The sequence below is a fragment of the Protopterus annectens genome, chromosome 7.part0 (genome assembly GCF_019279795.1).
Source record: "Protopterus annectens isolate FY-2018-M chromosome 7.part0, PAN1.0, whole genome shotgun sequence".
NCBI lineage: Eukaryota > Metazoa > Chordata > Ceratodontiformes > Protopteridae > Protopterus > Protopterus annectens.
Window position 1 is genome coordinate 1,242,399,369 of NC_056739.1, and position 23,669 is coordinate 1,242,423,037.

At 42.0% G+C, this 23,669-nt stretch overlaps 1 protein-coding gene across 1 annotated transcript in view; it reads right to left on the reverse strand.

The window, feature by feature from the left end:
* The window catches only part of DENND4A (DENN domain containing 4A), a 2,763,357-nt gene that overhangs the window by 1,369,573 nt on the left and 1,370,115 nt on the right, over window positions 1–23,669 (reverse strand). Inside the window, exon 16 of the mRNA XM_044077857.1 lies at window positions 12,967–13,182. Within this exon, the coding sequence (XP_043933792.1) occupies window positions 12,967–13,182 (216 nt within the window). The remainder of the gene's footprint in view (window positions 1–12,966; window positions 13,183–23,669) is intronic.

Here is a 23,669-nt window from a genome sequence, read left to right on the forward strand (position 1 = left end):
ATCTAAAGCAGGAAGAAATCAGATAAAATGGTGATGCTTTGTCAGTTAACAGGGACATTTCCAGAAAAAGATGCCATTTATAGTTCACAGGTACTTACGCAGGCTATTAATCTGTAAGGATCTTAAGAAACTTAGCCTTCTATTCCTATGCAAGAGTTCAATCCTTATATTTTGTGTACAAATAACCTACAGATGGGGAGAACAAGGATACTTTGGGAGCTTTATATTGTCCTATCCATGAAATATGAGGGCTCTAAACTGGAGGTGAATTTGTGGTTGTCCATCCATTCTCCAAATTACATTTAAGTAGGGTAACAGAAGTACTTTGCTTTACGTGGATTAGAAGACTGTTCCCCAAAAGTGGAATTCTCTGTGATACATACCTATTTCACTATGCTGCAGAAGAGACTGAGATCTCTTGCATGGGTGTTTATGCCACCACTTGACTTGCAAATATGTACATCTGACAGGATAGGGTATTTTGAGGCTCTATACAGTAGATAGTGGTCACCTCTCAGGTAGTCTGAAGGATACAAAGAAGAGGGACAAGACTGCATAATTATTGTGATTTAGACCCTTGATTTTCTTAGTGAGTAAGTTTGGACAAGTACACACCAGAAGGGACAGTTTAGTAAATGATCAGCCTAATAAGTACAGAGTGCAATGGAAATACTACAGTCCTGGACTAGGACACCATACCACTAAACATAAGCTGTGTGATGAAAAAACTTCATTACAATAATGGATACATAGTCATCAAAGGACAGTGTTACTGATACTGGTTTTCAAATCCTTGACTACATGATTAATTTTCAAGGGGGCTGTTGCCAATGTGACAGTTAAAAAGTGGATTTATGTTTGCCAAAGGATAGGATTATACAATTCTTGATATTTAATTTTATTCCATGGTTTTGACACCAACTATTCAGGGACAGACCCTACTGGAGGATCATACTGTCCCCTCTGGGGAGATTATGATGGCATTCATATGGTAATTTGGAAGTCAAGAGGAAATAAAGTGATAAAAATCTGGAAGGATTTGATTAACAACATTTTAAAAGGGGAGAACCAGCATCTTAGAAGAAAGCTATGTTGACTGTATAACCCAAACACATAAAAGAACCTTGACCTCTGGCTTCATACAAACCCACTTGAATTTTATACATTGATTATAAAGTGTTCATGTCTATACTAGCTAAAAGAATAACAGAGGTGATGCTAAAGTTAGACATGAACAGGTAATAATTCTGTGGTGGGAAGGCACATATATGAAAATATTAACAGAACAATGATTACCAAGAGAGAAGTAGAGGATAAGAAGACACTGCTACTTTTGGTGGGTCTCGACACAGAGAAAGCACTGGACAGACTCAGATGGGATTTTGTCAGTAGGGCAATGGTAGCATATGTACTGCTTGCTACAATAATGGGATTAATATGCAAGGATATCTGATGAGCCAGACATATGAAGAAAGGATGGTTACTCTCTGACCTGATATGTTTGAACACAGGAATCAGGCAGAGGATCTTCTACCCTCACTGTCATTTGGTTTATATTTAGTGTTACTTAGAATGAAAACAAATGATTCACAAATTCAAGAATACAACTTGTAAGGTACTTAGGAAAAGTTAGCATTACTTTTAGATGATGACATTTTGGACCTTATAAATCCAGAAAAAGAATATTCTTGTAGTGCAGGACAGAAGACATTTGCCTAATTGGACTAACATTGTCAACAATGTGTAAATAAATTATGAGAATTTTAACTCTCTTTGCCACATAAAATAAATGAAAATAACAGAAAGGCTATAGAGATAAACTATGTACCCTCAAGGGTTAATTCTTTGTCGCTTACTATTTAATATCTTCATAAATCATTTACGTTGCTCCTGTCCCCACTCCACGCTTATACAATACTCTGATGACTCCACAGTTATCTCTACCTCTGACTTTCTTCCCAGACCTTCATACCCTCTGTCACGCTGCCAGCACAGCTATCTGGAATTTTGTAAATAATTCTATGTCATTTGTGAATACTGATATGACTTATACAGAACTGTATGCTATGTACTGAGTTTCAAGAATGTAACCACAGCATACCCTGCTGGAACATATTAGATTAACTTGCGAAAGTTAAGAATAATTGAGGTTAAGTTACTTTATAGCTGGGCCATAAACAAGAGATGTTATCTCTCAGTTTTGGCTTGGCTGAGATCTCAACCCTATGGCTGTGCCAATGGGGTGTCTTACTGGGGATCTGGAGAAAGAGGGAGAAATCAGCCCCAGACTGACTGTGATCTCTGTGAGCTCTTAAGGGAAATTTCACTTTACTGTGTGTGTACTTGTCATCCTCCCAGTGTGTATGTCCCCTAGCTGTTGACAGTGGTGAGGACGGAGGCTTCTTGATTACTGGGCCAGTGCAGGGGCATCACACCCTCACCCAAAACTTCTTTAACTCTATCGAAAAATGGACCTCCATTAACCAACTCATCCTAAATCCCAACAAGACAAAGCTTATTTTCCTACCAAAATCTCTCTCTCTTCAAACCCACTTTCTCAATTTCATCCCTAAACAGTCATCCATGCAGAAATGCATGCCAAACTCCTTGGAGTCATCATAGATGACCAACTTAAACTAGGCCTCCACATCCACCACTGCATAAAGAAAACTCATCAAAAACTTGGCTTACTTTATAGAAATCACAAATTTCTCAGAAATGACTCTAGACTCACTCTTGCCCATGCATTCCTACTTCCCAGCCTTATCTGCAGCTCACAAATACTAACCAACCTACAATCTACTCTCCTAAACAAACTCGAATCCCCCTACAACAAAGTAACACGATTTGCTGCTAACCACTCCTCAAAAAACTCATCATTGCCACTCCCTCAAAAGACTAAACTGACTATAGAGTTCCCACACTTCCTTCCTTCCTCCCAACTCCCTATCATTCATTCCATCCTGAACAGACCTTCTGCCTGCCCCTCCATCACTCCACTTATCACAATCTACACTCCTAGAATTCTCAGAAGTTCAGACCAACATTTGGCAGAAATTTACACACCCAAAAAATCCATAGGTCAAACCCTCTATAGTTACACAATGGCCCTAGCCTGAAACAAATTACCCCTGTTCATCAGAAACTTAGCTTGTATACACAATTTCAGACACGCCATAAAACAACATCTGCCTAATTCCTGGATCTGTCACTGTGCTAAGAATGGTTCAAACCACCCTCCTTAAACTACCTACATCCCCACTTACCTGTTCTCTGCTTTCTCCTTCAGCCTTCCCTCTACTCTCACTATCACTATATACTTTTACTAACTTCTGCACACTTTGTAGTTATAAAATGATTAAGCTGAACTATCTACAACCTGCCACAGCAAAATGTAGCTATCTTCACATGTACATAGACTTACTTTGTTTTGTGTATTTATCTCCAACTGCATTTATTTCAACTACTTGTGTGTAAAATATCTGTTTGATTCATATTTTATAAACCCTGAATTCATGTTATAACATATTGAATTTTTTTTGTATTCTGAATTTTAATCTGAATGTTAATTTTTATTACTCAATAAATGAATGTAAATTTTTTTCCTCAACAAACTTGCCACTTACAATCTCAATACCACACCCCTAACAAGGTTTCACAGTTATCTATTCGACCAACAACAGGCCACTAAATGGGCAAACAGCCTATCCCCACTATTACCAGTCACCAAAGGGATACCCACAAGGCTCCATACTTGAGCCCCTCCTCTTCATAATATTTACCAACAACCTATATACTGCCACCCAACATGCCACCATCATCCAATATGCAGATGACTCCTCCCTTATCTGCTCAGCCCACTCACCACAAAAACAAAAAATGCAATCATTCCAAGACATTAAAAAGTACCTCGCCAACCACCAACTCATCCTAAATCCAAATAAGACCAAGCTCATAATTTTCTCTAATAAATCTTCCAAACCCAGTACCCAATCCCTCTCCACACTATCCAACAATGGTACAAAAATCGAACCCACCAATCAGACCAAGCTGCTACGGGTAACCATAGATAACTCACTACAATTTGATAAATACATCTATCTGACCATCAAAAAAATCCACTCTAAACTAGGTGCTCTATACAGGGTTAAACCCTACCTTACACAACAAGCTAGACTGACCACTGCAAGATCCCACTTGCTATCCAACATCCCATACTGCTCTGAGGTCCTTACTAACCTATCAAAAACTGACCTAAATAAACTAGACTCCTGCTATAACAGAACAGCTAAGTTTGTCACCAACCAACCCCACAGAACACACCACTGCACTGCTCTCTGACAGCTCAACTGGCTAGAACTTCCCAACCTATTATTACTAAGACAACTTTCACTTGCCCATAAAATCATATTCAACCCTACTGACTGCCCAACTCCATCAAACCTAGTCCAGCCAAACACAAACTGTAGACTCCTCAGGTCATCCAACAAACTAATGCTAAAAGTAACCCAGTCTCACAACCATCATGGAGACTCCCTCTACTACCATAAAATAGCCAAAGATTGGAACACACTTCCTCAACAGATAACTACAAATCCCAACCTGTCCACATTTAAAACTACCCTGAAAGTATGTAAATGATAATTGGCTATGCCCCTGTATTGCTCCCAACTAATATTTTTCTTATTTTATTCCCACTCATCTTACACGATAACCCAAATAGTGCTCATCCCACATAGGGCTATCCCACTATCTGTCTTTTCTTTATTAATCTTTGTTCCTTCAGATGACCTAACTTGTAAAACTACATGACCAATTTTAGTCTTTCAGAAGTGACTCACCTTGTAAAGCTGCATGACTTATGTACCTGACATATAGTGTAAAAAAAGGTATTCCTGTATGCCAGAAACATGCATGTTTACATTGTATTTCTGTTGTTATATGTTGCTATAATATTTTTAAGCTCATTTACATATTGTTAGCAATGTACTACTTAAACCAAGTTTACTGCTTGTTCATAGGTTCATAGGTTTATACTAGGCTATCTGCCCTAAGGCATTTATAAGCCTAGCCCAAATTTTTGTGGCTTACGCCACCCCTTATATGAAAAAATACTGTGCCCATTAGTTTGTTGTGCCTCTGTCCAGCAGTGACACAGAGATGATTCCCGGGGTAAACCTACGATCTCCCATCCACAGGTCTAGATTTCTCTTGAACAGAGTCAGCGAGGTGCTCTGCCTCACATGGACCGGGATTTTATTCCACAGCATAGGGAGTCTCTGAGTGATAAATCTATCCCTCCAGCACGTCCTATTTATATCCGTGCTAAGGTTTAAGTCGCTTGCTCTAGTGGTTTTGGTGGATTTGGATTTTTGAGGTGGAGCATGTCCATTAATTCGGATTGGACATGGCCTTGTATGTCAGGCACATGTCACCTCTGAGCAGACGGTATGCGACTGAATAGAGCTGGAGTTTCTTCAATCTGGCAGCATATGACAGATTTTGGAGTCCCTTTATCCTTTTGGTGAGGAACTTTTGGGGTCTCTCCAATTGCTGCAGATGTCGGGTGAGATACATCCCGAATGGGGCATTGTACTCGATCATTGGTCTGATAAGTGAAGAGTACAGGGGAACAATGACCTCACTAGATCTGGATTTGAATCCCTTCATGATCAGGTGGGCAATGTAGAAGGTCTTTCTAACCACTTTAGCAATGTGAGTGTCAAAAGAAAGGCCACTGTCAACCTGGGTCCCCAGGTCCCTGATAACCTCTTCTGTGCTTAGTGGATTGCCACCTATATGGTAGCTTGGGGTTACCTTGTTTTTCCCGAAGGGTATGACTATACATTTTTGGCGTTTAACTTCAGGCCATGGCTCTGGCACCAGCTATCTGTTTCCGTGAGTCCCTTCTGAAGGATATCCGTGTCCGATGCACTTTCCACTATGGCCCAGTTTGCAGTCGCCTGCAAACTTTGTCAGCCAAAGTCCTCCCATGTTGGCCTGTACTTCTGAGAAGTAGATGCCAAACAATAGGGGCCCAAGGACCGAGCCCTGTGGGACACCACTTGTGACCGGCTTGGAGTCTGACACAGCGCCAGCAACTCTAACCCTGTGGGTTCTGTCCTTAAGCCAATTTGCAACCCATCTTGTGACATATGGGTTTACATTTAAGCTGGTAAGTTTTTCTACAATACCCGAGTGGGGTATTGTGTCGAAAGCCTTTGCAAGGTCAAGGTAGGCTGTATGGACTGCCTTTCCTCATCAATGGCCTTGGTGACTGTTTCAAGAAGTCGACCAAGTTCAAAAGGCATGATCTTCCCTTGACAAAGCCAAACTGGGTCGGGTCCAATGTCTGCAAGTCCCCTATATCTTTGTTTATGAGTTCCATTATGATCCTCTCCATAGCTTTGCAGACTAGACTTGTTAAGCTTATGGGGCGGTAATTACCAGGGTCCGTAGAGGCGCCGCCTTTGTGGAGTGGGACAACAGTTGCCTTCGCCACTCCTTGGGCACGTATCCTGTGGTAAGGCTGAGATTAAACAGCTGCCTTATGTGTGGGTTTAATTCCTCATTTAGCTCGTGTAGCACACAGCCGGGGACACCATCCGGTCCCATTGATGCTGTGTTTTTAGCTTTAGAGAGAGCAGCTTTCACCTGCGTATTTGAGATGTCCGGGAGGCTACACTCGGCTGGGATAGTTATCTCTCCTTTAGGGGAGGGGGGGGAAGTTTGCACTGAACCTGTCTGCCAGTATGTTGGCAATGTCTGTGGGTTCAGTGATTTTGTATCATTTTGAACTAATTCTGAGCATATCTGGGAGTTTCCACCCAGGTTCCTAACATAGCTGAAAAAGGCCTTATGATTGTCCTTTGAATCCATGGCAATTTTTCTCTCAAAATTGGCCTTAGTTGATTTTATGAGTGCTCGTATTTTTTACTAATAATGATCAGGGGTGACTTCCCTTTTATGGATTTTGTTCTATCATGTAATAGCTTTCTCCTCTTATTGTAAAGTTTGTTAATGGCTGGGGTCCACCAGACTGGACGTTTGCCCTTTGTGGAAAGAGTCTTGGTTTTATTTGGGATTGCCTTATCCATGCAGTCCTGGAGGTGTTCATAGAAGGCCTTTGTAAGGGCTTCCGCAGCTTGGGTTGTGGTTTCCACTGGCTCAGGGGCCTTGAAGGATACCACACTAGTCTTGAGTAGTGTGAAGTTTGCTTTAGAGAAGTTCTTCACTATGGTCTTTTTTGTTTGGGGTGGGGCGGGATGTGGATTTCCAGTGAGATTAGTTTATGATCAGATCTCACCAATGAGGGATATACTTCCGGTGTGGAGCATTTTGTCCCCATGTTTGTGACAATGAGATCTAGTATATTTTCTCCTCTCGTGGGAACAGTGACTAGCTGTTCCATGGCATTTGAATTTATGAACTCCAGGAACCGTTGGGCTAGAAAGTTAGGGCTTGAGTAATGTTCCCAGTCTATATTCGGGTAGTTGAAGTCACCCAATATGATGGTGTTTGGAGATACATTTATACCCTCCAGTGTCTTAATTTTCTTTTTGTTGTGGAGCTTTTCTCCCCGGGTCTCAGCCGAAAACGTTTTTTTGTTTTTTTTCTCAACCAATCGGACACTACCCGGTTAACAAATGTAAATAAATAAATAAAATAAATATTACAACTACTCTGAATTGTAACGCTGTATATTTTATTCTGTGGAGCTTTTTCCTCAGGCCTCCACTGAAAAAGGGCACTAGCTCAGTCAGACTTTCCCTTGTCAATAAATGTCAAATAAATAAATAAAACAAATATAGATTGGTTCAGCAATATTCATGCTCAGAGGGACACAATACGATAAAGTATTTAGGTTATGGATTAAAAAGGATTTTGTTCAGGATACATGGAAAGAAACTAAATAAAAATAACAGGAACTGAAAAACCAGAAGTGCTTGATAGGGATAAGGAATCAGATACAAGCAGTGAAAATATTTTTAGTACGATTAGGCTTATATACAGGTCAGGCTTATATACAGGTCAGGCATATTTTTACCAACCAGAGGAGATGTTCTGGATGATAATTAAATAGTTGAAGGAATTTATTTGAGAAGAGAATATGGTAAGAGTTAAGCAGGATAAACAGACCCTCATCAACAGAGCAATGTGGTTATGAGCTACTTGATGTAATGGGGTACTTTAGAGCTATTCTGAAACAAGGGGGTAAGGGGAGCTTAACAGATAATAGAACTCTGACTAAAAGTCCCTAAGAAAAATAATCACCACAATGAATATTATATTCATAAAGTAGCAAAGTGTATTCTAAGAACTAACCATCATGGAAATGGAGAAAGGATTTTTACCAATAGGTATTTCTGCAAGTATGAGTACAGCAAATGCACAACAGTCGGCTAGAATTTTAAAGCAGGAAATCATCTAAGAAACCAGGGTACTGGGAACAAATAATGCAGAAGGGAAAGGTAATAGAGTAGGATGAGGCTAAGCAGAAGTTTAGACTGCAGGTTAGAAACCATTTTCTCCTATCAAGGATTGATAACACAGTAAAGGCAATGACAAAATAATAAGTGTGGGCTAAGTGAAAAGACTAGCTGTATTGGAGTTTTTCATTGAGTCTGAAACAGAATTTGCTGTTAAACATGGGATAACTAGCACGGCATACAGAAAAACTGTATGATAGCTATAATACCCCCAAAGCAGACACCCAAACAACCAGCACTTCCCGTCACAAACCAGACAACACACAAAACACAAAATCAGTGTGCTGCACAATCACAGCTCTTAAGGTGAAATAACATACCTAACACACTAGTAATAGGTGACAATACAGTCAGGCACACTGATGTCCCACTCACTAGGATGGACAAGCAGAAGGTTACTGTTAGCTGCCTGTCGGGAGCCAGAATCCGCCACATAACATAGATTCATAGATTAGTACTAGGCTAACTGCCCCTGTGGGCCATTGTTTAAGCCTAGTCAATTACCCTATGAGAGACTTGAACCCTGCACCTTGTGTCTATAAGGTGAACACCTTAACCATTATGCCAACAGTCACTCCAGAACAAGTACAAATATGACTCTGCCATTGTTCATGTTGGTGTGAATGACCTGAGACATACCTTCCTGGACTACATGAAAAGAGACATGGAAGAGCTCTCTGATCATGCAGCCCAGGCTGATATGACCCTGACCCTGAGTAGCATCCTGCCCTCACCAAGAATGATACCTCAGTATAAAGAAAAAATTATCAATTTCAACAATTGGCTAAGCTTCTGGTGTCATTCAAAGGGGATCCAGTGTCTGTCAGCCTGGGACGACATGCTCGACAAGCCACATTGCTTTGCAAGAGACGGCTTGTACCTGTCACCCCTAAGCTTTCGAATACTGGCCAAGACTCTTATTGCCTCCATAGTGCCTTTTTTAGGCAAGGCTCAAAAGTCAAACCCACCTCCGTAAACAGCACAATTAATAAAAAACTGAGGGTTATGCTACTCAATGTCAGGAGTTTAAATCTCAAAATGCACACGCTCGAAGCACTCCTCAGTATGGAGAACGTTGACATCTGTGCAGTAACTGAAACCTGGTTCAAGGCTCCAAACAGCACCCCAGCACTACCGGGCTACAACTCATACCACATGTTTCGGCCACAGAACACGGACCATAACACAAAAGGAGGGAGTGTATCCATATTCATCAAGGATACCTACACCTTCAGGTTAGTGGCGCAGCATGATACCTCTGAGATCATCCATGTTCAACTAATATCAGGCAAATCTGCAATGCAAATTGTGGCCTTCTACAGATCACCCTCCATGACCCAGGACCACCATTTCACCTTTCTGGAGACACTGGAAAACATGAAGGTCCTACCGAACACCATGATATTGGGCGATTTCAATTACTCTACCATTCACTGGGAAAACTACTCGAGTACAAATTCCCAGGCCCAAAACTTCCTGGAATTCATCAACTCAAATGCCCTGGATCTGCTGGTAAACTCCCCTACCAGAGGTGAAAACATATTGGACCTGGTCATCACCAACATGGGCGACAGGTGTTCCACACCGGAGGTCAACCTGTCACTGGTTAGATCAGACCATAAACTAATCACTCTGGATGTCACACCCCACCACCACCCCCAACTAAGGAAACCACAGTAAAAAACGTTTCTAAAGCAAACTTCACCTTACTTAAGACAAAGGTGGTAAGTTTTACAGCCCCCATGCTAAAGGATAACGCTGCCCAAGATGCAGAAACCTTTACAAATGCACTCTATGAGCACCTACAAGGATGCATGGATCGTGCCATCCCTAGCAAAACCAAGACTCACTCCTCTAAGTGAAGGAAACCAGTTTGGTGGACCCCTGCAATAAACAGGCTATACAATAGGAGGAGGAAACTAGTTCAGAAAAAAAGCAAATCCCAAGGAGGAAAGACATCCCTGTTCAGTATCAGTAAGAAACTAAGGTACCTCATGAAATCATCCAAGGCTAACTTCGAAAGAAAAATAGCCAAGGATTCAAACGATAACCACGACGCCTTCTTTAGCTATGTTAAGAATCTAAGTGGTAACTTGCAGATATGCACTGAACTAGTGCAAAAAAGCACAAAATAAACTGAACCTACTGATATTGCTAACATCCTGGCAGATAGATTCAGTGCAAACTTCACCTCCCCCCACCTCCAAAAGGGCCCACAACAATACTGGAAAAGTGTAGTGTCCCAAAAATAACAGACAAAAAGGTGAAAACAGCCCTTTCAAAAGCCAAAAACACAGCGTCAATGGGACCAGATGGTATCCCAGGCTGCATCTTGCACAAAGTACAGAACGAACTAGCCCCCCACCTAAACACGCTGTTCAACCTCAGCCTCTCCACAGACTACGTACCCATAGAATGGCACACAGCAATGGTTATTCCTCTCTACAAAGGAGGGGCCACAACTGACCCTGGTAACTATCGCCCCATAAGCCTGACTAGCCTGGTCTGCAAGGCTATGGAGTGCATCATCATGGAACTCATTAACAAAGACATTGGGAACCTCCAAATACTTGACCAGACCCAGTTCGGCTTTGTTAAGGGCAGATCATGCCTACTAAATCTGGTTGACTTCTTCGAGACAGTCACCAAGGCCATAGACGAGGGAAAGGTGGTTCACACAGCCTACCTTGACCTCGCCAAGGCTTTTGACACCATTCCCCACTTGGGTATTACAGAAAAACTCACCAGCCTGAACATAAATGAGATGGGTTTCCAACTGGCTTACAGACAGAACTCACACGGTAAGACTAGCGGGCTCCAGGTCCGACTCTAAACCAGTCACAAGTGGTGTCCCACAAGGCTCGGTCCTGGGACCCCTACATATACTTCTCAGAAGTACAGGCAAACACAGGAGGACTATGGCTAACCAAGTTCGCCGATGACTGCAAACTGGGAGCCATAACTGACTCTCCGGCTGACATGGACATCCTCCAAAAGGGCCTTACTGAGACAGACACCTGGTGTCAAAGTCATGGCCTCAAGCTAAATGCCAAAAAATGCATAGTCATCCCATTTGGGAAAAACAAAACACCCACGAATTACCACATAGGTGGCAGCCCCCTTAATACAGAAGAGGTAATAAGAGATCTGGGGACCCAGGTAGATAGTAATCTCTCCTTTGACAATCATATTGCCAAAGTAGTTAGGAAATCTTTCTATGTGGCCTAATTACTACAGGGTTTGCATCTAGAAATAAAGAGGCTACAGTACCCCTCTAACTCATCACTCATTAGACCCATCATACAGTACAATGCCCCACTTGTGATGTACCTCACAAGACACTTCCAACAGTTGGAAAGACCACAAAAGTACCTCACCAAGAGGATTACTGGCCTCAAACATATGTCCTATGCAGCCCGACTGAAAAAACTCCGGCTGTACTCAGTGGCATATTGCTTACTCAGAGGTGATCTCTGCCTGACTTACAAAGCCATGTCCAACTCAGAAATGATGGACATGCTCCACCTAAAGAAATCCAAGTCACTGCGAGCCACGTGCTCTAGTGAGTTAAACCTCACCACAACAATAAACAGAACATGCTGGAGGGATAGATTCCTGTCACAGAGACTCCCCCCATACTTTGGAACAAAATTGCAAATTACATCAGGCAGAGCCCCTCACTAACACTCTTCAAGAGAAACCTTGACGAGTGGATGCGTAACAGAAAATACACCCCTGGGATACTTCATTGGCTCTGCTTAACAGAGGATCAGTTAATTAATCAATGGGGCAGCGAAGACCGACACACTCTGGCTAGGCTTATAAATGCCCTCGGGTAGACAGCCTAGTACCTACCTATGAACCTATAAGAATCAATTAACAGATAAGGCTGGAAAAAGAGATTTGAAAGGCTATTTGCAAAGCAACAAATGGAAGTAATTTGTAAGGTTCCCCAAGAATGAAACAAAAGTCCAGAAGGTTTCAGATTTTTGCATGAAAGGATTTGCATAGGTATTTTATACCTCTGCCAAATGTTATGCAAATTCTGAACATTATAAAGGAGATAAAAGAACTAGAGGTGGGATCTTTGGTAAAAGAATAAAATAGAATATGTCGGAACAATACATGCAGAATAATGCTCAGGAGAAGAAGTAGTGAGGTTTAAAGGGAAGGCAAGAATTTAGCTATTTAAGTAATGCTGGTGTGAATGAAATTTGTTAAAAAGAAAACATATGCACACTGCATGACAACAACAATGGAAACTTGTTACAGTTTTTCTTTTCTTATAATGCTAGTAAGCTCACATCACAGTTTAAAATGTGATGAGTTAATGAAGATGTTTAAAAAAGGTAAGACAAAAAGTTTGGTGTATAAAGCTTAAATGCTGCAGAATTTTTTGCCGGCAGTAAAATGGGAAATACATACAGTAGTTAGCCTCCACACATATTCAGAACTTCTGAAAATCAAGATTGCCTACCTTGCAAGTCAAACAATGAACTAGCATCAGTAGCTTTCTCAGAAGGAGCCTGTGTGATTGGCTGGAGGTATGCCCTATATCCTTTCAGAATAGATGCCATAAACCGAAGAAATGCTTCCTGAATTTCCAGCTCCAGAAACTGAGCCTTCCCAGAGTTGAAATCATGATCATTAACTGTTAACTCCATTAGAGGATCTTCTCTTGGCCTTTGATGAACTGAAAGAAAAGTTTAAATTAGCAACATGTTCAAGATATCAAAAACAAAACACCAACAAAACTAGAAAACTTGATAGTTAATTAAGTGGCTCATACAGGTTGCAATACTAATTTCATGAACGTTAATCGTACTTTGACTTGGGTATGGGGTCCATTCCCATCATGGTATTAGAAGCCCAAAATATTTAGAGAAATTAAAAGTTGCACAATAATAAATACACAAGTACTTACCATACCAGCTTGTTTTTGGCAAGGCTTTCTACAGTGGGTAATAGCTGCATTTGCCATCCTGGGAGAACTCAGTCATTCATTTGACAATTACCAACTGGGCTGCAGGAGAGCAGAAGCTTATCCCAGCACATAACAAGTGCAAAAGGATGAAACTAATCTTGAACAGGGCACCAACCTATCACAAGATTATACAATAACATGGCACACATACCTAGGGGTAATTTGGGTTTGCCCATTCTCCTATTTATTTGGGATATGGAAGGAATTTCAGCACCCATCAAATATGCTTGTGACCAAAAGGAGGACGTGTAGACTCCAAACAGGAAGCACCTTACCCAAGAACCAAGTGCTGTGTGGCATCTTGAGAGAAATCTCTTGGCAAAATTCTTCAGGATTTCAAGATCACATGCCTCCCCTGATACAGGCACACTGGTACAGGAGGGCATGCTTGGTACTATACTTCCAGTTCTGTAGCATGAAACAAACAAGACCAGAACAAGTACTAAACAGGGGTCTAAAATTATAAATTGGTTACACGTCAAAGGTTTTCAGATACCAGAAGAGGCTGGAGGTAAAATCCAAAAAAAAAAAGACAGAAGAATGGTTAAAAGCACTCAGTTCAGAAGGCTTACCGAAGATCACCTGCTAAAGAATTAAGTACTGTTTGTTATATCCCTCTCCTGTGAGTTACAGATATGAAGAATCTCAAGCAGTACAGCACAAAACCTCACTGGAAGGAAGGAGATAATGAAGCGCAAGAAACATTTCAGAAAGTCAGATCTTGCTGCATGAAGTTCCAAATGATATATGAGCAAATTCTATTCGAACAGAAACAATCAGCTGGCCACAGATCTTTGCTGAAAGCATTGGTAATAAAGAGAAATCCATACTTTAACTGGGACTGAAGTATTCCTTTGACTATTGTTGATGAGGATTCTGGGGTGGAGGACCTAGATAGCATCAGAGCAGCCAAAGTTTTTGATCTTACTTTCCAAGTGATCTCAGTAGACAAAGTGCCGAGTCAAAGAAAATGCCAAGGTTTTTAAAGAATAGAGTAAAATTCCTTTAGTATTGCTCTGGTAACCGACTTTTTTTTTCCTGTGGAAAGGTCTGAGTCTAGAGCTGATGTGCCCCAAAACATACCTTTATTAAGAGTAAGTTAGCTATTATCAAAGAATATGAGGAGTTTTGGAGGCCTGCTGAAATCTGCTTAACAGTACGTTCAGAAGTAGACCGTCTGAAAGGAACACCACAATCAAAGTACAAAATGAGGTTGTACAGATGATCGTAAGAGTGGGAGTTAATAAGGTGAAATAAAGGGAGTTCAAGTACAGAGCCTTGACAGACATCTGAATTAAGTGTGTCAGTGAACTAGAGGAAACAAACTTGTCCTTATAGGAACTTTCAGCAAGGTAACTTCTGAACAATGTAATAGTTTCCTGTCTGAACATTGCAGAAAGTTATAAATCAAACAGAAGATTATGACTTGACTACACTAAAAGCCAAAATGAACACTGTCACAGTCAGTAAACTGATGTTCATAGTTGCAAGAAATAGAGAGAAGACTGCAATTTGGTACTTCTCCCAGAAGTAAACCAAGAAAAGAAAGACATCACATTTTTTAGATAAGGCTTGCTTTTAACAGCTTTCTAAAGTAATTTGGCTTAGACAGGGAGGGGGTGACATTAGTCTGTAATCAGTGATGTTGATGAAAGAGCTGGCTCCAAGAAGCAGGAAGATAAAACATCTTTTCTAAAGAAAGAGGAATGTGCTTCAACACAAACACACACAAGAAACTATTAAAAACAGAACAGTGACTGGAGAATGAAGTATTTTAAGTTTTATCAGCAAAGGAAGAAGTTATTGGTTCTAGGCTTACTGCAACCAGGAAGATTACTAAACCAATCTTTCAACCCATTTTATGATATTTTTAAGATGAAAAAGTGATTAGGAGGACAAAGCTACTGGAAGTAGGGGAAGAGGGGTGGGGGTGTAATGGAAGAGATTATGCAGGTAACTGGACAAAGTACAACTGTATAGGTCCATCCATCCATAACTCCCTCCATGTTTTTGCCCATGGGGTCGGGGTGTCATATTAACAGTAGCCATCATCTACAGCCCATGTACACATCGATGGGTGGCTAGCATTGCTGCAGATGTTCTTCTGTACCACATGCACACACACTTATACCTGCAAGGAATTTAGTGTCCAATCAAGCTACTGATTGTATTTTTAATGTGGGAAGAAACCAGAGCACTTGGAGAAAACCCACAAGATTATATAAGTAACTTACTATAATTGGTAGATGCTTGAATATATCACTGTTGTAGAATTTATAACATCTGAGACTTCCCCACAAAGGTCCAGGACATCTGCATGAGTCTATATCATATCATCGAATGTACTACTTAACGAATGCTTTAGTCGAACACTAATAAGCGAAAACACTAAATAGCAAACGTTCATTTAAGCAAAACATTTTTGCTGGGAAAACAACTGATCAGCTATTACCTGGGGATATGCCCTCTTCCCCACTGTAGTGCGATCTTGGAGTTGGTATATTTAGTTGAGAGGCAGCCTTCCACTTTAGGAGGGAGTGGGGGGCATAGCCCCCCACTATGATGGGTTTTGTTTGGCGATGTTTTTCTGTGGTTTGCTGGGTTGGTCAACTGGTTTTTAACCCAGTGAAACGTTTCACTTAAACATTCGCTATTTAGTGTTTTCACTTAAGTGTTCAACTAATAAGCGTTCGCTAAATAATATGTTTGATGATGTGATAATGACCCCATCTGACCAGCCTTCTGAAACTCAGAAGCCATCTCCCAGAAGCTGTATGTGAACTCTAGGTGTGCGTCAGCATGCTTGTTTAAGAGGCATACAAGTGTGCCATTTTCAGAGCTTTCTAGCCCAGGTAAAGAATAAGGACGACATCAGGATAATTTCCTGATGTGTTTCTATGTATTAAAGCATCTAAACAAAATACCCCGTCTGCTTGTCTTCTATGTTACAGAGGGACGAGCAACAGGTAACCTAGTTTGAAAGGCTGCAGATGCGGCTACCGACTAGTGGAATGAGCTTTAACGGGATTAGAAAGAGCTCTATTTTTAGAATTATAAATGTAGGATATACACAGTGTAAGCCATTTGGATAAGGTAACTTTGGTGACTGGCTGACCTTTTCTAATATCAGAATAAAAAATATAGAGATGATCTGATTTTCTAAATTCTGAAGTTATATTTAAGTAGAAACGTAACTGTTGATGAACATCCAGAAGATGCAGTGAATATTCTCCTTTATTTTGGAAGTTTGGGAAGAAAACTGGCATGTCAATAGATTGAATGAGGTTACTTTCTGACACAACCTTGGGTAGAAGGATGTGTTGGTACATATATAAACTCTGTCCTTATGAAAGACTAGGAATGGTGGCTTGGCAGACAAAGCTTGTAATCCAGAAACTCTCCTAGATGAAGTAATAGCCACTAAAGAGAGTTTTTTCCAGGAGAGATATTCCAACATCACAGGTAGCAGATGGTTCAAAGGGAGCACAGATATTTGACAAAATGAAATTCAGATACCAGGGTGGTGACAGGTTCCTGTATGGGGGTCTTACCGTTGGTAGTTCCTTTTAAGAATGCCTTACAAATTGCTTGTGACATGATACCAGAACGATTTTCTCCTATATGGAAATTTGAAATTGCTGCCAACTGGACTAACAGTGGCTGCAGCAACCCCTTCAATGAAAAGTTTTGCCAAAAAACATTCTAAAATAGAATGTATGGGCACAGAAAAGGGACCTATCTGATTACTGCTGGCCCATGTAATAAATAGCTTCCATTTACTTCTACACAGTTTTCATGTAGATGTTTTATGGGAAGATAACAAAATATGAATGGAGATGAAAGGAGAGGACACTTGGCAATCAGGGGAACAGGAGCATCCAAGCTGTTAGTTTAAGATTGTCCAGGTTGGGATGAACCATTCCTGACGGGTGAATCTGAAGATCAGAGTTCAGAATCCATGGTTCATCCTGAAGATGAGGCTGAAGAAAGGGGAACCAGAGTTGATGAGGTCAATAGGGGGAAATCAGGATTACTGTCATCTCCAACAAACTTGCTTTCTGCAAAAACCTGGGAATTAGAGGGATTGGAGGAAAGGTATAAAGAAGTCCTGGAGGCCAATCGTGAACAAGTGCATCCCTTGGTGACTCCCTCGTGGGAAGGATCAGGGCAAAGTAGTTGCTGCATTTGGCATTGGTGTGAGATGCCAAGAGATCACAGCTAGGCTGGCCTCATTTCCAGACAATCTCTTCCGTAACTTTCTGACTGAGGGACCACTCGTGTCGCCATAGTATGTCTGCAATCACGCTGTATTTCCCAGGGATGTACATTGCTATCAGAAAGCAGCTGAAAGCTGTTGCTCATTGCCAGACCCTCAGAGCTTCTCAACAAAAAGGGTAAGATCTGGTTACCCTCTTTTGTTTATGTACCAGACTACAGACATGTTGTCTGACTGGACTGCCATCGTTCCTAGAGGGAGTGTGTCATGAAATGCTTGCAATGCTAAAAGCACTGCCCTTACCTGAAGGATGTTTATGTGCAAATGAGCCTGTTGTTCGTGCCAGATGCCTTGAACTGTTTTTCCTAAATAATGACCCCCATGGCCTGGGGTTGAGCGGGGATAAACTGACGGACTTGAGATACTAAAGGAGAGAGTGAATCCACCATTGGAGAGCCTTTTTGCAGGAGTTGGTTATCATGATTTTGTGTGACATAGGAAGTTCTAGGATTGACCATTGGGGGAAAAGTAACCACTGAAGTATTCTCATATGAAGACGAGCTAGGGGAATGAGTACAATTGACACACCCATTTTCTCCAGTACTTGGAGAACCAGTTTTGCAGAAGCTCACATCTTCCTGATTAACAATCTTACATAATGGTGAAGATCTTCTACTCTGTCTTGAGGGAGTCTTACTATCAGTGTAGTTCTGTTTATCTCTGCTCCTATGAAGACTAAGTTTTGACATGGCCCTAGAGCAGATTTTTCGTTATTTATGGTAATACCTAGGGAGGAACAGAGTTAAAGAGTACAGTCCCTGGCTTGTAGCAGAAGATGCCTGGTCAGGAAGGTTATGAGCCAGTCGTCCAGATACGTAAACACCAGGAATCCTCGACGTCTCAGGTGAGCCGCTACTACTGCCGTGCATTTGAACACTCTGGGGGCTATAGTGAGACCAAAGGGCAGAGCTTGAAACTGGAAGTGACTGGCTCCTAGCCGGAAGAGGAAGTACCTTCTGGATTGCCTTTCTATTCAAATGTGGTACTATACATCCTGAAGGTCTATAGAGCACATCCAATTGTCTTTTTCCAGTAATAGAAGTATCAACTGCTGTGTTACTGTCCGGAACTTGTTCTTTTTCACAGATTTGTTCAAATTGCTGAGGTCCAAAACGGGTCTCCAGTCCGCTGTTTTCTTTGGGACTAAAAAGAATCCTGAGTAAGTTCCGGATCCTCTCTGGTCTGCGGGGACTTCTGGGATGACTCTTTATCTTAGCAACTTTTGGATTTTTAATGTTGCTTGTTCCTTTTGAATGGGTGGAATGTCTGCAACTGACTTGTTTATAAGAGTGGGGAAGGAGAAGGGAATGACATATCATCTGGATATTATGTCCTGCACCCATTTGTCGTTTAACTTTTGACATCTTTCATGGTGCAGGGGCAATCGACCCCCAACTGCCTCCAGAGGTGAGCAATCAGGCACTCCTTCAGGAGCACTGGAAGGGTCTACCAAAAAGATTCTCTGGCACCCTGAATCTGCTAGCCTCCCCTGCCACAAGGGCAGAGTCTTTTATTATTCCCCCCCTCTACCTCTACAGGACCTTGTTTGTCTTGTAAAGACCTTTGTGACTATCTGAACTTTTTCCCATCACCTCTCTGACCTTTGGGGAAGGGTCTGGTAGGTGCAGAAAAACACACTCCAATGGCAGATAAGTTCTTGTCTTCCTGTTCACACCTGGTAAGCATCTCTTTAACTTTAGGCCCAAAAAGAGAAGAGCCATCAAAAGGGGAGTTAATGAAGGAAGACTTGAAAGGCTCAGTGAAATCGCAAAGGCGCATCCAGGCCTGCCTCCTGAGAGAGATGCCTGAACCCGCCAGCCTACTCGTTCCATCTGCTGCATACAATATCAGCCTCATGGATGAGTTCACAACTGAATTGAGTGTTGCGAGCTGAGCATTGACTTTATCTGCCACCGCATCAGATACAGCTCCTTGGAAGGAGTCTGATAGTTCCTTTAACAGGTACCTCTGTAATCTTGTGAAGTGGGTAAGGTAGTTCAGTGACCGTAAGGCAAAGATAGCCAACGAAAAGACGCGTTTCCCATACCTACCAATGGTTTGAGAATCCTTATTCAGAGGACGGATAGAGGAACTGGACTCAAACAGCTCCTTTTTGGTGGCTGCCACCATGACCATGGCATCAACTGCTACATCTTTCGTCATGAATGTCTTGTCCTTAGGGGCTGTAATGTATTTGCCCTCCTACGAGAAGGTTCTATGGAGTCTGGGGTCTCCCAAGCCTTCTGACAGATTAATTCAATAAGCTCATTGGAAGGAGGGGTCACCCAAGAGGTCGAAGGGCGAGACCCAAAGGCCTTCAGGTAAACAGACTCCTCAGCTGAAGGGGATGTGGACTGCCAGTCACCCCTCTGCTTTAAAATTTTCACAATGTCTTTAAAGGAGACATCTTCAGAAGGTGATCGTGGGGACCCTTCTGCTTCATCGAGGTTGGTATCAGAGGTGATGGACTCCTTCGAGGAAGTCAAGATGCTTCCTCTTGCAAGTCCTCTTCAGAGGGACCTCCTCAATGGGATATTCTGGGGAAGTTTCAGAAGGGGGGGGGTCCCTTGTTGGGCATCCTGAGGCCTGGTGTCTCTGCGGTTCTGTGGAGAGGGTATGTGAGAAGCCAAAGACACCTGCGCAGAACTGGGAGGAAGATCCAAGGGGACTGTGTCTCAGACGTGGAAGTAGTCAGAACCCTCCTCATGACTTCAAAGGCAGTCTTGCCTCTGCTCTGAAGAACACCCCAGATCCAATAAAAGGGTTGTCGGGGCCAAAGGAATCTCCAGAGCAGAAGAAAGAAGCTCTGAAGCAGAGGTAGGAGCCAAACTCACCTGTGTTGAGGTCCCCCACGACAGGGTCAAATCTGGTGAGATCCGAACCTGCTCCGCTGACCCAATAGGACAGTGTAAGGTCCCGGAGGTTTCCTGCTCCGACTGGGTGGAAACACTCAGGGTAGCTACTGGATCCGAGGAACTCCTGGGTCTCAGATCTGATACAGACACCAGCTGGATGTCGGAATCTTCTGGCTCCTAAACCAAGGGTCAAATTGGAGGAGGAGGAGCAGGTGTTGAGGGGGAAGACAGTGTCTGATCAGACTCCTTTGGGTTCGGATCCAATAATATTTTTGTCAAGGCTGGTGTTTTTAGCAGCCTCTGCACCACCCTATCTACATCTTCATCGGACAGACTTCTGGTGGACCAGTTAGAGAGGGTTGGAGATCTTGATCTTGTCAAAAAGGGTGATGGGAGCTGAGAGGGGATCGGTTCCAAAGGAGGAGATCAGCTCCGATACCTGAATTCAGCAGGCAAGGTATATTTCAGAGCAGTGGGTTCCAATTGCTCCAAAGTAGTCCTGGATCCAATTTCAGTTGTCTGCTCCGAGGGTTCCATTGGAGCCTACAGTTTAGGTGCTTTTTGCTTTGGCTCAGAGGTAGATTTCAGCACCGAAGATGCGCATTTTGGGTGTTTTTTCGACTTGTCAGATTTTGAAGTAGACTACGCAGATATAGCCTCAGAAAAGGGAATTTTTAACAAACCCCTCAGGATTAGTTTATTTTTGTGCTCCATCAGCATCCTCTGATTGAATCCATGGCAAATGGAGCACGGCTCTTGCAGGTGAAGAGGCCCCAAGCAATACACAAAGTGTGTGAATTGCTAAGGGGCATATTTTTTCCATATTGCTCGCACTTTTTGAAGTCAAGATACTTCCCTTTCTGCTTTTGAGACATCTTATCTAAATAAAGGAAGAAAGCAGAGACAGATGCACAGAAACACTTGAAAACAGTCCTCTAACTTAAATGGACCAGAAATTTTAAGGAAGGAAAGAGAAAGTTTTTTTTTTTTTTTTTTGGAATAATCTTCCTCTACCTAAAATGGATAATAAAGAAAAGGGGAAACGGAGATAGATGTAAAGGGGGTAATGTCCTCTAACTTGAACAGACATTAGTTAGACGTTCTCTAACTTAAACGGATGCTAACGAAAGAAGCTGAAGGGGACTAACACTCACTCTACACCTTTAAAAAAAGACAGGGTAAGGCTATATAAACAGTTCAGTAGAAAAACTAATCTAAGGGAAGTTTCTGTGAGGCCATTTTTTGCTTGGGCTAAAGGAAAGTCTCTCCTGTTGATCAGTGGCAGTGAAAAACATTGAGCAGCCTGCCTGCCCCTGTGGGAGTGGTTACTGACTTGAAACTGTAGTTTTATTGGCCATTCTGGGTCAATTCCAAAACTCCTTCATCTTCCTCTCTTAAAACCTGGTTGCCTCGTGGTTTTGGCATCTTTTCAGGCTTGTTGGCTGTTGGTGAAGCACCCACCAAGAGGAGAAAACACTGAGAGAAGAAAGGAGCCACTTTTGAGACTTTAAGTATTTTTCCTCTGTTTATTTGCTAAGTTTTTCTGCATAGCCGCCTATTTTGAGCATTTTCTGGCTTGTTAAATTTGATTTCTGCATTAGTAACTGTATTTAGAGCACAACCTAGAGCTGTTTACTGAATTTCCTGTTTGCACTTATTTTTAAAATCGTTTTTTCTCAAAACTTGCATTTTATCTGTCTTTGGCCTAGCACTCTTGTGTGGGGTCATTTACTGCACTGTTATAACTTGTTGATACTTGTTAACCTCTGCTATCTCTGAAAACAAAAACAAAAAAAAAATCTTGTCTTTTTCCCACTTTTCTGAGATTTAAAAAAGTTCAGTTACAGGCTTGCTGTTCTTGAACTGTTTGTAAGTTTCTGTGAGGCCATTTTTTGCTTGGGCTAAAGGAAAGTCTCTCTGTTGATCAGTGGCAGTGAAAAACATTGAGCAGCCTGCCTGCCCCTGTGGGAGTGGTTACTGACTTGAAACTGTAGTTTTATTGGCCATTCCGGGTCAATTCCAAAACTCCTTCATCTTCCTCTCTTAAAACCCTCTTTTGTGCGGTTTTGCGCGTTTTTGAGCATAGCGCAACAGCGGGCAGCGCCTAATTGGGTTTAAACTATTCCTGGCTCCACAAAGTCTGCTCTTCACTTTTTCCCTTAGAACTGCTCTATCTCTCAATTTAAATACCACATTCTCATTCTAAGGCCCTTCACTGGTCCAATTAAGTAATCCTACAAGTTAGCACTATTAAACCATAAGCACTACTTACTCTTATACTCTCTACGATTACCCTGTCCTTTATTGGTCCATCTTAAATTCAGTTTCCCTATTACTCTAGCATGTCCAAAGGTCAGTCAATGGTTTCCTCTCCAGTCCAGCTGGTGAATCAGGGAATTTTGAGGCAATGTTAAAACTGTCTCATGTACACGGACAACCCTCTCCTCCTCCAAACAGGTTCAAATATATGTGAGAGATGCAACTATTTAGCCAAACTGGAGGCTGAGCTCTCATCTCAAAACTGGTGTAACCAGTCAGGAGGAGAAGGTAACCTCACACAACACAATTCCAGTATCACATAGTCCCACCACATCAGTGAACCAAACACATAAATACACAAAACATACTGAGGCTCTAAATAAAAATCTACCTAAGCAACAGAGACCTCCAAAGCAGACATCCAAGCAAACGCTACCTCAAAACAAAACACACACAACACATAACCCACAAAGTCAGTGTGCCAAGCAGCCACAGCCCTTAAGGCTGAATAACACACCTGATACTCTTGTTATAGGTGACTCTATTGTCAGACACACTGACGTCCCGCTCACCAGGCTGAATAAAGAGAAGGTCACAGTGAGCTGCCTGTCGAGTGCTAGGATCCGACACATAACGCAAGCACTCAGGTCACTCCAAAGCAAATACAAATATGACTCAGTCATTGTACATGCTGGTGTGAATGACCTGAGATGTACCTCCCTGGACTACATGAAAAGAGACATAGAGGAGCTCTCTGATCATGTAGCCCAGGCTGGTATGACCCTGACCTTGAGCAGCATCTTACC